Raw genomic sequence first — 14,458 nt, 5'->3', positions numbered from 1 at the left:
TCCTTGAGAATGCTTGAATGAATATCATTATAGTAATTTTTTTTTCAGTCACATTGTCTTTCTTCTGTAATTTCTTCTACTAGCAATTCAGCTAGAGGTGCATTCTCCACTGATTTCAACATAAAGAAATGTTTCATATGAACCTTCAATCTCCAAAGGTATATGCATGCAAAAAAAGTTTAGTCTTATGGCTTTGTTTCTTTCCTGCAGGTTATATTCTTTGATCAGCTAGCAGCTGTACACGCTCTGATGGACTTCGTTTCCATTATTTTCAAGAAACAATTCATTGTTATTTTTAAATCAGCGAGGGTTGCTCCTGAATTTCTTCACAGTGAGCTCTTATATTTTTGTAATTAACACAATACGGCTTAATATCTATTTATCCTCCTTATATTCACATGACTTCAACATTTTGGAGGATGCCTTGTAACATGGACTTCAGAAGAAATGCAGTCAAGAATGACGTTCTGAATCAACTGGGGAAAACTAAGCACAGCTTTCGTAGTCTATGCCAGTCACATATTCCTCAGAAAAGGCACCAGATTGAAAAATCTAGATTTTCTTTAGGTGCACAAAGCAGACAGAGGTCAGATGCTATCACATGCGATCCAAAGTTAGATTTGCAAGAACTCAGCTTTCCTTGCAACAATCCAAAATCTAAAATTTCAGTCTAAAGTTATATGAGAGATAAAGCAATCTGTACACTCATTCCATCTTACAAGAACAATCAGTAAGTAGCAGCGCTGGACCTTGTACCTCTCATTAGCACAGGCACTTTCAATCCCAAAGGAACAAAGGCTTGTGAGCTAACTAACTATGGCACATCAACAAGCTGAGAGGAAGTGGAAAAGTCTTAATTTACACATTCTCTCAAGATACAGTTTCATAACCGCAGAAGAATGACTGAAACTTCTTAACTACATTTGGAAGGTAACCATGACCTAGAACCTACATCATCAACAAGGTAACTAATATAGATTTTACAAGCAAAGTATAACTCAAAACAGATCTCCTAATTACTCCTTGGAAAATTTACATTCCACAGAATTGATACGCTTTTTGTTTCTGTCAGAATTACAGATTTCAACCCAGCATGTCTGATACAGAAGTGTCCCACCAAATTCATTTGCATGGATACCATCATGATTTTTAAAGATGAAGAACGTTTACGGTACTGAGCAGCAGACGAAATATTAGATGACCAAAACCTAGATAGTAAGTTGTTTTTAGATAGTTTTTAGTAAACCCTGCTAGTGTTGATTCAGTCTATAACAATTCTAGGATTAATGTCAAAGTATCTTGTGAATAGAATGGAAATCAAAATACAGGCTACATTAATTAGCTCATGTCACTGGAAACATTTGCAACTACATAACATGAAGTTAACTTCAATGTGACTGTATATGCAATCTGCTGCCAACAGTCAGATAAACCAGATGCAAGCTTACTACAGAATTACTATTCACAGATCAGATTGTGTATTCTGGTTTACAAGCTTTGGTGTCTTTTAATACCTCTCATTTTCATTATCTCATAATCCTCAGCATCAATAAACTCAGACCTGATTTTGATCCTGTCCCTAGAGCGCATCTATAAAAGCTATCCATACTACTTGAAACAAATTAAGACCTCCTGTACTATCAGTCTGAATACACTTTGAATTACAATATAACCTTCATGTGCGGGGTTTTTTTTTTCTGTTTTCTTTCATTTTCTTTTCTTTTTTTTTTTTTTTTTTTTTAAATGTGAAAAAAATAGGCCTAGCAGCACTACACAATTAGGTCTTAATAACAATCAATCCTAATTATTACAGCAGTATAACTTTGTTTTCTTTCACACAGGAAGAGCTTTCTGCATTTTCTATGTTAGTTTTCTTCTTGTAAGTACATTTTTCCTTGCAAACTTCAGAAAACCTCATCTTCATCAAATGGGACACTTCATCCTTCACAAAGGACAAACAAAGACAGTATCTGAACAGTATCTGGCTTCCTCTGTATGATCCTCTAGCATATCTTTGCAGTGCTATTACAGTCATCACTGAATAATGCTGCAGACTTAGGACAAGGTAATTTTTTTTTCTCTTGCCATAATACAACTTTTTAAAGTTTACTTACTCTTCATCTTAAATCTCATAAGACATAAAAAAACATGCAATGGTGTGGAAGAGGCACTTGCCTTAACTCCAAGCTTCAGTCTGCAGCACTGATCAGTGATGGGTGTGATGACACCAACAGAGTGCATGCTGAAGTATCACATAAAGGAAGCTGAAGTTCATGAACGAAAGGGAAAAATAAAACATCGTTAAACAGTGAGAAAAAATATGAGAGAAAATTTACTCAGGAGCATGGAGTAGCTAGAGAAAAATACGCCACTTCAGCTTCTTAAAATTTCCCAGTTATATCTGTTTTCATTCTTCTGGAAAGACACCTCAACTGCCATAACATGGATATAAGCTGAAGATTTTCTTATTTCCTGGGTAAACTTTTGGTTTTAGTAAGGCTGATGGAAAAACACTCATCAAGCTCAAAGATACATTATTTTAACCCATAGCTCCTCTGTACGTAGTAGTGAACACTGGCAATTTAAAAAAAGCATTACATGCTGTTTGTTTACATACATAAAAACAATTATGTAGTGACATGCTAATTAACATATCATTTGTTTAGTTGTTTCCTTAAAAATTGTATGTAATCATGTGAACCTGAAGTTATTCTCACATTAGATGTGTCCTTGCAGTACTGCACTCTCCTTATAATTGTAATTATTTCAATGCAGACTGACTGTCCCACTGTAAATTCTTACATCTTGTCTCCCTTTACAGGGAAAAGATGAGCCCTCTAACGCTTTCAATGCAAATAAATTCTTCTAGATAATTAATAATCTTGGCTGAATATTGCTTTCTATGTTGATTATGATTTTATAAAGTTGAGAGCATATCTGACAAATAAAAATTCTTTCATTTGTCCCAAATACTCTCACTCTGAAGCAGAATTACTTTGAAAATATCATTCAGACTGCCATATTCGAAATTCATGCAAGGTCATGACAACTTGTGCATTTACAGTGTTAACCTATGTTTAATTAATGAATATGTAATGTGTTCCCTTTTAACATCACAATTTCATAGTGAGCATACTGACACACCATTATGTGTCATAGAATATGGCTGAAATACAATTTTGATCTATGCTGACGCCTAAACCAGCATAAAATAAGACAAGGAGGTAATCATTATTTTGATGGCACAGCTACCTTTTCTTATTTTTAGATAAGACTTCTCATTACTAAGCCCAATTTTACACCCACCTGCTCTTTAATGATGGCCAGAAAATCCCCAAACCAAAAGCAACTATTGATACAAAGTGTGTCATTTTGAGGACTTACTAAATTCAAACCAAAAATACAGAAAAAAACTCCTTCATATAGTATCAGAGTCTAAACATCTGTCACCATAGCAAATTTTGAAATGTGAGCTAGGAAGATTCACATCTTCTCATGGTCAATGATACGCATCCTCACATTTTCTCCAGTTGATATCTAGGTGAGATCTCCAAAAAAAAAGAAGAGCTATCAGCACAGCTCCCATTTCTGACATAGGATTATCCAGTAGATCCCACTGATTTTAATTGCTTAAAACTTTTTGTCCAGCTGGACAGGCCAAGTTTCATGAATTGAAATGCATCTCATTATTTTTATTTGTAAGTTTGACTAAAATCATCATTGTTTTGATTATTAATCTTCAATATTATTTAAAGCTGAAAGTTTGAAGTCATGTCTTAATGTTTGTCTTTGTATGAAATGGAGTCTCCATCATTCTTTACAGAAGCAGAAATGGTAGAATGCTTTGAATATGCCATTACATAAATATTCTACTGTTTTGATCAATGAAAATGAAGTATAGATTTCTAAGTACACAAATATTCAAATCACTTGAGGACTACAGGGGAAGGGGGTTAAAGCTACATTAGAGAAAAGGAAAAAAAAACTGTATTGTGATGCTGTCTGAATGTATGAGTCACCTCTAAAAAAGTATTTAAAAAGAAGAATTTTAATTAAAATACTTAAATATTCGGAATAGTTTAATAACAAACAAGGAGGAGCATCAGAACAAATGGCAGGTCTGAGACATTTCCACCAACAAAATAGAACTTCATTAAGTACATTATATGTGTAAATCCAACAATCACGCCTGTTTCCATCCTAATTATGATGGTATCTTGTAAGGCTACCACTAAGATACCATCTTTTTGTAACTGTGCTACCACTAAGATCAAATTCTATTGTATTTACACTATCATTAAGCTATACAAGCTCTACATAAATTTTTAATTACCAATTCATACTTAGCACTTTAGGACAGTGGTATAGTATTATTCTAAAAATGCTTTTTATCTAGAAAATGGTTTAAAATATATATATATATATATATATGTATGGAACTGAACTACCAGTGTATTTTCTTTCTCTCTTTTTTTTTTTCTTTTAAATAGCAAAGAGTGTTTTCAACATGGTGACTTGATCTTGTTGAGTGAGGTTTCTCCTTTGAACATAGAAAAGTAATGCAAAATTATCCTAGAGATATTTTCTTATTGTCAGATGATACATCAGATTAAAGCAATTACAAAATAAACAAATACAAAGCTCAGTTACAGAAATTCTAGATGACAGAAGTGGAGAACATTTCAAATCACACTCATCTGCTCAGTGGATCTTTCTTTTTTTGATACTTTAGATTTTTGGTAGGTAGGTATAATCCATTATTTCTCAATGTTTTCCTTCCTTGTAAAATGTTAAATTTCCAGTTTCTGAAGACACAATTTACACATTTACTTAAGTATAAAATCTGAAGTTAATATTACAGCTGATTACAGAGTAATTCAGTGAGTTTGAGTTCTCCAGGAAAGATACAGCACAGAAAAATGAAAAGGCATGTGCAGATTTTAACACTTCAAGTTGCTTCTAAAACTAAAATTCCTAAAATCTTTTTCTGACTCCTTTCTGTCTACACTAAGTCAATGCCAAAGGAATGTTCATAAAATGAAAAACACTAAGTAGCAAATAATTGTAAGAGGTTTACTGATAGGCAGAGAGCTTCAAGATACTGCAGAACAGGTAAATTAACACATCCTCTTCATGTTACACTCTCTTGATTATAACAACTTTGCTTTCTGAAGTGTACAAACACTTCCATATTCACATGCAGTGTATAGCTCTTTTACCTGATATGAAAACACTACCAGTTGCAGCACATTCATGGGAATGGCTTTCAAACACATGTAATGAAGCATGAAACAGCAATTCAGAGGTTAAAATGACCTTTCTAAGCAGGCATAGTACTGTGTATTCTAAGAAGAAAGTGTTCAGATAGCATATAAAATAACCACAAAAGACTACTCACCATGTCATATGCTGTTACAATCTTTTTCAAGACCTCTGGAACTATCCCTTGGAGCTCCATAGTCGGATACTGATCATTGAGATTCAGTACTACCAAGGGTGCACTATCAGGCCCAACCAAGCGCGTAGACACTGCCAAAATGCACTGCATAAGATTTGCTACAGGAGAGAGGCCACATAATTCTTTGAATGAGACTACTGCATTCTGCAAAAAGGAAAGAAAGAGTTTCCTTTACAGTTAAATACAATTTTAAATTTATCATTCTTTCAGGTTAATATACAACACTACAACAGCTGAGCTAAAACGTACACAGATTTTCCCCGAAGAACTGGCAGCTTTAAAGCAAACAAGACTACACTTGTAATTAACTAGAAACGTTAAAAGTTCCAACAATACCTTCTGCAGCAAAAATCTAATTAGAACAAGTGTGCGGCCTATTCCACTACTAAAATTAACAATGCAAATAAAATGAATTCTGAAGCATACTACTTATTTGTTTTGAAAAAACTCTGAAAGATATTTCAAAGTAACTTACAATACGTTATCAGGAGAAACAGCAGGTGGTGAACGTCCCATATAAGCAAAGTGGAGTGGAAGGAGAAATTCAGCCCATTTGTAACTTTTAGACATACCTTAACTATCATCCAGACGTGCTGTGGATCTGTTGGCTCCCATTTGGTGCGATTCATAAATCCAGCACTCCACTACTGATGTCACTTCTATCACAGGATGACTTAAACCAATTTTTCAGGTACTTTTATATAAATTCCAATTTTGTATATTTCCCTAAAATTTATTATAGTTTTATTTGCTATCCAATACAGTGGAATATAAAATTGCATGTTAAAACTTGAGGAGAATTTCCAGTATTAGAAATACAATGTGACTCCAAGCAGCCACTGAAATTCCATGAGAGGAATGTTCTCAGCAATGCATTGAATTTAGGATTTCGGTACCAAGTGGGAGCTGGTGATCTCTGGCAGGTCTGGAGTTTGTTTTCCTGGAAGAAACAAAAACATTGCACATCTGAGTTACAAATGTGCTCAATGCTCCTTTCTCTCTCATCGTACCTACATTGGGTATCTGACCAGTTTTTAGGACTGATTAATCATTTTCATCAAACCATTTCCCATTTCGACGGCTCTTTTTTTGGACAAATTACCTTGAGGGACGTAATGTCAACTTTAATGCAAATAGTAATCAAATGTGAAATATTCTGCACTCCTTTTATGAAACAAAAAAAATAAAATAGATTTCAAGATATCTACATACAGGATATCTGTGTCAACCTATGTGAATACCTACGTTACATCTATTACGTTCACTTACCGTATACTTCAGTAAAGTAGCATTCAGTAAACGTCCAGCAAAGACAAACTACTTCTAACAACCAGACTAATGATACAGCTTAATGATACAGTAATTACACAGTTGGAAGGAAAAAAAAACAACATTGGAACGTCTTTTCAAGCTGATTTTGTTTAACAGCATGAATAAATCATTATGATCAATAATTTTACAGAGAGGTAAATGAGAGCACAGGGAGCATACACATTAGCTACTGGCAGGCAAGACAAAGATACAGCTGTAACTCTTGCCTTTGACTTATAACCCTATATCTGACTCCATCAAACAATTTAAACATACATCACATCCACTGTTCTTTCATCAGTGATGGACACGTAACAAGTTATGACATCAGCTTTTGTCATGGCATTGCAGTGCATAACAAAGATGATAAAAGGCTACCTATGATTAAAAAATATGATTAAAAAAAAAAAAAAAATTAGACTTCCTGCTCTACAATTCCTTATTTTTTACCTCCTTCCAGTTTATTTTAAAAACAAAACCAGTTTCTCAGTATCTGGCTTCAGGGACATTATGTTCTTCTTTACTCCCAAAAGCCATAATTCATAAACCACATTCCTTGACATAAGCTGGTATTTATTTTGAGTGGCTTACTTATTTTTATTAGCTGGAAACCTTTAGTTATACAGATTTTAAATTATGCACATTATATAACCTGCCAGGAAAGCTACACAAAATTAATGTTCCTACATATATATATCATAAATACCTTCTTGATAGCACTTTGGGATACAATTAACAATTTAGTTGATGATGCGACTTAAACTGAGAGAATAAAATATCTAAGACATCTTCCAATATCTGCCATTCAAAGAAATCAGACTGCAAAGACTGACAGATTATAGCAGCTCTGGAAAACAATGCAGCACATGCAGCGAAGAGTTTAAAGCAGCTACAAAAACTGCACGTTTTTGCTCTCCTTAAATCTCAGATTCAGTTATTCCTTGAAAGCCATTTTAAAATACAGTACCTCTTATGTGACAGAATGTTACGCTTCAAGAGATTAACTACACGTAAAGCTCACTCTATACCTAGATTGTAAAGCAAAAAACTTTCACAAACCAAAATATTATCTCCATATCTTTCAAATAATTTCTTAGTACAGCAATTTTATATATCAAATAGAATGGGGGAGCTTCAAAACACTGAAATACTTTCTTCTTCCATAAAGAGAAAAACCAGTTTTAAAACAGTACTACTAATAAAATCTCTTCAAGATAACATTATTCATGACGAAAATTTATCTACGCTGATGTCTTTGATCAGTTTCCCCTTCATGTTAAATAAAAGTATGATGATTTAATAAGCCACTTCATTTCTGATGAAGTTGCTGAATTTTACAGATCACTGCTAGTATTTCTTCAGAAGTTTGTAATTAGTTAAAAGCTTTACTAAATAAAATAAAACTTTAAAGTCCTCATTGATTTAGAACTAAAAAGAGCTTATTTACCTGAAATCTTTATTAGAATCTCCAAAAATTGCATTTGGAAGTTAGATCTCCTGGGTTCTGCAAAAACAAGCTAAAATCTTACTGTACTTTCTACTAGCATATATCCACTAATTTTTTTCAAAGACACAGGTCTAGTCAACAGGTTTGAGTTCTGAATCTCATTTTTCACACAGAAAAAAATGGCAAACTATGTGTATGAATCAAAGTTTACATCAGGAGATGGTATCACCCCAAAAGTTGCTCTAATATAATCAGTTTTTAAAGCTGCTCAGCATTAGACTTGATTCAAGTAACTTACAAAATGCAGTAAGACTCTAAACAGCACATATTATTTACGTATCATAATACAAAAATACACATAATGTACTGATAAATTCACCATAAAAACTGTACCTGCATATTTTCTCTCAAATCCGTGGCATCTCGTATAGGCTGGAGAGCATTCTTGAACACTTCATCTATTGTTTTAATCCACAGTGTTCTCACAGAAGCATACTCCCGTGATTTCTTGCCCTTCCTCACAGAGAGGCCCCGTTTATGAGGTTTCCCACCACCCCTTCGATTAGTAATGGCCACATGCACGAACAAGGAAGCATGTGCTAACATTTCACCAGTTAAAGACTGCAGAGGAACATGACGATAACCAGTCTGTAGACACTCAAAGGGAATAGTGTACTGCCCGATAAACTCATCCCCAATGTAATCATCATCCAGCACTACAAAACGCACCATTGCTAGTTCTGGTAAGTTTATTTGAAATTCAAAACTTTCATCAAAAATTGGATTATCACCATTCTGGTGCATAGTCTTTGTCCTTTGCTCGGCACAGTCAGCAGGGATTCCATGTATTTCAACATAGACATATGGATCCACAACATCACCTTTGGCACCTGATCCTTTGGGTTTAGGGAAGTTTTGCCCACTAATGATTTTAATATGAAGCAGCTGAGGTGAAACTCCAGGCACAGTGTCTTTTGTGTTTGCACTAAAGAAAGATACTTCTTCTCTCATGATAGCAGGACGAAGGACGTAGCCACAGTTCCCATTTTGTCGAAACCAACCAATGTTAAGATCCATCATTAATCCAGGCGTCTGAAAGTTCATGGCTACTATCTGACAACCACATTTCCAAAAATCCTGGGGATTCATATTACTAGAGTCGATCCTCATAGGACTAGGAAAAACTCTGGCAAGAAAACGTTTGTTATAATTTACAAAGTCTCCCGGGTTTTCATTGGCATATTTGCTAGCAAGCACTTCATTAAATGAGCACACTTCCCAGTACTTCTGGAGCTGAAATGAAACTTGAAACTCTTTGAACTGAACTGATTTACATATGCTTACCAACTCAGAGAGCTCTTTGCAAAGCTGAAATCGTTTCCCAGTCAAAGAGTTTTGTTGTTCTATACCCTCTTTCCCCACTCTTTGTGACATTTCTGCCCCTTCATCTTCATCCGTAACATCTCCTTCTAGTCCAGAACAATTTGAAGAAAGCTTTTTTGCTTTAATTAGTATTTTTCCTTTAAGTGATTCCGGTGATGGAAGATAAGAGTCTTCAACGTTTGGAGACTGCGTATGTAGTTTGTCTCCCAAAATTTTCTTCATGTGTTGTACCATCACTTTCTGCTGTTTTATAGAACAATGATTTTCTAAACATAAAATAAGAGGATACTCTGAAGCAAAAAATGCATACTTGTTAATAATGTCAATCACACTACGGAAGACAATCTGAGAAGTCATTGTATGTCCCGTGTAAATCACAGGCTCATTATCTGGACCGTCCCAAACATCCAGTTCAACACTGCGACAACCCATTTTAAGAGCACGAATGTAACCCGTGATGTCAGAAGGCCCTCGAAACTGATCCTCTATCAAGTATGTATTATGAGATGAATTTATAAAATAATGAGATAATGGCTGTTTCATATCTTGACAAACTTTTTTATGTTCTGGGTCAAATATGTGGCAGTCTGGTGAAGTAAGGTAATTCGTAAACCCATCTATAGAAAGCCAACCTTTTTCCTGGCCCTCTTTGGCTGGCTCATATTTCTGAATAATTTCAAGGCTTATTTCTTCTGTGACATGTGCCATACCCTGTTCTGCTTCTAAAAACATCATAAGGTCCTTGGTATCTAGGAATTCTTTATTGCTTGAAAACTGAACCAACAGGAAATAGATTTCAGGTCGAGTACAAAGCTCATGAAAAACTTCAATAAACTCTTCTTTTGTTACTTCAGTACCAGTTTTTTCCTTGGATCTATGTAACTCCTTGAATTTTAATTCAATTTTATTTGTTTTTAAACCAGGATTTAAGTCTTTTATAAACTGTACAGCATTACACAGGGGTATATGTCCTACATTATCTACATCCGATTCACTGAACATTTGTGAAAGCCATGAAGTCCGCATATTATCTTGAGTACTTTCTATCATGTCTAGAGTATGTTTTCCGTAAGAAATCAGGTATCTTAAGCCAGTAACCCAAACATTTGCAATATCTGCTGAGTTAGCAACAAGATCTAGTGACTCATAGTTTTCTCCATATATGATTGAAAAAGCACAGTCTTCTGATATCTGGTCATATATTCCATTGCTGCGAAAAATATCTGTATTTTTTCCTGTTCTTACTTCTTTGATCGACTTGATGTCAATCTTTGCTTTTTCAGAATCCTTTTTTGAAGGTTCCCAGCGTAGGGATTGCATATCTGCATCTAAAAGAAAGTATCGGTGATACACTCTGGAATTGGATCGAATCTTTTTGAGCTCAGAGCCTTCAACCATTGCATTTATACAGTCACTTGCACTGCTGATCTTTTTCTCAGTCGGCATACTGCTGAAAGACACCGTCTTCTTCCGTTCTCGTTTTTGTTTCGTACCATCCTGGTAAACAGGGGGGGAAGAAAAGAAAAGAAAACATGTATCAGTATCATTTTGCTCAATATTTAAATAAGTTTCAGCTTACACCTGAAAGTTAATAAAGCACTCTGAGAAGGTCTGCATGTGATGACCACAACATTCTTATTGGAATCATTACAAATTAAAACACTGATAATAGCTTAACATTTGCTCCTCTGTATAGACATAACTTTTTTTTTTTAATGTATTTTTCATAAACACAGAATTAATCAAGGAAAGTTTTAGGAATGTTAATAAAATAATAATGTTGTATATATACATTTTATCAATAATAATCTATTTAAATACTTAGTTGGTCTACAGCCAAGGCAGTAGGAAGTAAGATATCTTCTGAGCCTTTACGTAGTACTACAGATTACTTGCAAAACAAAATGCAATGCTTTAATACCACGCCAACGTGATCTTCTCAAGAATACTAGAGAAACAATAATACAAAATTAGTTACTTAAAATTCATAGGATATGGTCCTTATCTAAGTGTACAGATAAGACAGCACTTAACATGCTTAGTTCCTTCCTCTACTGCTCCCATCCATGTTCTTCTCTCAGCCTGTCTATAGTATTGTCACATGCATCCCACCCCCATTTTAGAAAAACACACATTTTAGAAAAAATCCACATTAGTCTTAATGAGCTACACTGAAAAATAAATGACAGGACTGGAGCAGATAATTCACTCTACATTCTGAATTTCAGGAAATACAGTGACAGTGACTCAGGAGGGAGTGCCTGAGAGGCTTAAAGGTTAACAAGTTCCAAAGAAGATGTGCATGGTCAGCAAGACAGTGAATGGAAAGGCAAGACCTGGTCAAGAAAGGAAGCAAAGTTCACCTTTGCTCATAAAACTATGAAAGAACCCTGAGTTCTTAGTCTGCTAGAGAAAGCCTTGATAGAATACTAGATATCTAAGTCATTAACCAAACAAAATTAAGAAGAAAAACGTCATTTAGCTTAATTGCTATTTATATTGATTCAAACAAGTATAAGTCAATAACAGATTAGATACAATCAATTCCTCAATAATTTTTTTTTGCTTTCATTATCTGCATCCTTTTTAAGAATAAAAAATACTGCAACAGTTTAAACAGTTGCATGCACTGAGAAGCAACTCTATAAGACTTTTAGTCTGAAATAATCTTTTAATGGAATAACCTTTTTATGTTAGATATCCCATTTAGAAGTGTTCTTATATTCCAGCTTTGCTTGAAAAAAACGTATCCAGATTTCTACAACAAAATTGTTAATTTTCCATCGAACAGTTCTCCATCTGAAGTACATCCCAGTGCAAATAAGCACCACATATAAGACAGAAAGGAGAGGAAAAGAAAGCTTTTAACAACTAAAATACCAAACAGATATTCAAATAAAAATCATCCTATAGAGAATGCACTTTCAGTTCATGTCATATATATTCTTTATTTTATTTCATAGAGTTAAAAATTATGTGCAATAATTCTGTTTTTATAATTCAATTCATAAGCACTGCAAAGCTTTTCAATGAAAACAGTGAAGTAGACTTAATATTCGTGGTTCCATGTTTGGAAAAAATAATTAACCATATGATTATTGCACCTTTAATGACAGCAGAATATCCTTTACACAAGCTCTCCAGAGCCTAGTAAAAATTAACCCTACAAAGGACTGATTTAGTCTAAGTCCAAACCTCTGCAATGGATATTATGCAAGGCTAACTTGAAATGTCATTTCATGTAGTTCGGTCATTAAGATTGCTTTCAGACAAAGGAAAGTTTCCTTACTTGGAAAAAAAAAAAATACAAATGTCATTTTTGTTCACAAAGGTTTTAGTTCTATTTTAACCCTCATTTATCCAAGGTTTTAGTTCTACTTTAAGCCTCATTTATCCATATCACTGAATTCGAAGGAAAAGAAGGGTGAGTCCCATAGAACTGAGCAATGAAGCTCCTTTCCAGTATCTCGGGCCTTGAAATGAAGTGTGCTAAACTGCTTAGATTTTTCAGACACAAATCTAGGAGGGGAATATGATCCATAAACTCTTTCATGAGACAGATGGCAGATAACCTCCTGACATGAGAAGCATCAAGGGTTGGGAAGTATTACCTTGCCTGATCATAATCAGTATTTTTAAAGCCAAAAAACAATGTATGCCTTTCTCCATCAAGACCATGTCTGATCCTAGACACCAAATAGCAAGGGAGAAAAAAAAAAAGTGCAGTTTCTTGATGCCATCTAACGTTAGCAAGTCCATCTCACAGAATTCTCATTCACAAGCAGTTTCTGAAAGCCTGAATTGGAGTTCACTCATATGTATTAAAAGAATAATTTAATCTAGCACGTGCAAGACCATTTTACTTGCTTGCTAGATGAATCCAAGGCCATTTCAACAGCATTCTACCTTTCTGCAGGGCCAAGCAGTTGCCCCACTTGCCTTACTCATGTAAAGCCTGCTGGCAGTAGATATCACTCCTTGAATGTGATAACCAAAAAGACAAATTTTAAAATACTCTGCAGAGTTTCTCACAGCTCTGAGCTCCAGAATACTGATCATAAGATTTGCTTCTCGAGAGATCAGGGATCCTGAGCTTGCGAGAGTCCTCATCCCAATAGACACAGGGACAGTCACAATCAATCTGAATAAACAAAAGAACTTAAAGGATATTTTCACAAAGACACTGGCCAGGACCATCTACCAAATTACAGAAGACTTACAGAAGAGAAAGACAAGGGAAACTCTCACTCATATACTGAAAAAGTAATTGCATATTCGGTATTTAACAAGTTTGTGAGCCTCAGCAATAGAGTCTGACATGGAAAAGAAGACAGATGTATTCTGCTATATAATGTGGAGGATTTCTCCTTGACTTTGGGGTGCATTCGTGACCTGGATCCAGCCTCTCACGGCCTTATGTCTGACTTACAGATCAAACTTCATGTATCTGACAATTTCTCAGCATTCACAAAACAGTGTTCTCATTGCTATTCAAGATGCTCAAAGTGAAACCTCCCCAGCATGGCTTCATAATTCTGTCCATCACAGAAACTAGATTTTTTGTTGAAACAGCTCTCTAGTATCTCTACACAGTGAAGACCACGTCAATATTCGGATTATAACTGACACTGTCATCACAAAGCAGAACTTTTAGGACTGCGTGTTCTTTAGAAGGCATTAACACTGAAACCAGAATGACCACCTCATCAATACATTTCCAAAAACAGGTGTCACGTCCAATTTCATCTCCAACAAATTTTGAGATGGAAAAAGTGCAGATGAACAGCACAAAGAGTTTAGTTTATCCAGGAGTTTGTGCCCACAGAAAGCAAGTTCAAACACCAGAAATAATCCCAGCT

The 14,458-nt window shown here is 34.9% G+C and overlaps 1 protein-coding gene across 3 annotated transcripts in view; it reads right to left on the bottom strand.

Moving 5' to 3' along the window:
- Positions 1-14,458, bottom strand: part of PLCL2 (phospholipase C like 2) — a 99,188-nt gene that overhangs the window by 35,772 nt on the left and 48,958 nt on the right. For all 3 annotated transcript variants that reach the window (XM_052695947.1, XM_052695950.1, XM_052695948.1), the window contains 2 exons: positions 8,610-11,096; positions 5,399-5,602 (listed from right to left, as the gene is read on the bottom strand). In XM_052695947.1, the coding sequence (XP_052551907.1) occupies positions 5,399-5,602; positions 8,610-11,096 (2,691 nt within the window). The remainder of the gene's footprint in view (positions 1-5,398; positions 5,603-8,609; positions 11,097-14,458) is intronic.

The sequence above is a fragment of the Tympanuchus pallidicinctus genome, unplaced genomic scaffold (genome assembly GCF_026119805.1).
Source record: "Tympanuchus pallidicinctus isolate F22 unplaced genomic scaffold, pur_lepc_1.0 scaffold3, whole genome shotgun sequence".
NCBI classification, from domain to species: Eukaryota; Metazoa; Chordata; class Aves; order Galliformes; family Phasianidae; genus Tympanuchus; species Tympanuchus pallidicinctus.
This window is presented reverse-complemented; position numbering and strand designations above follow the sequence as displayed.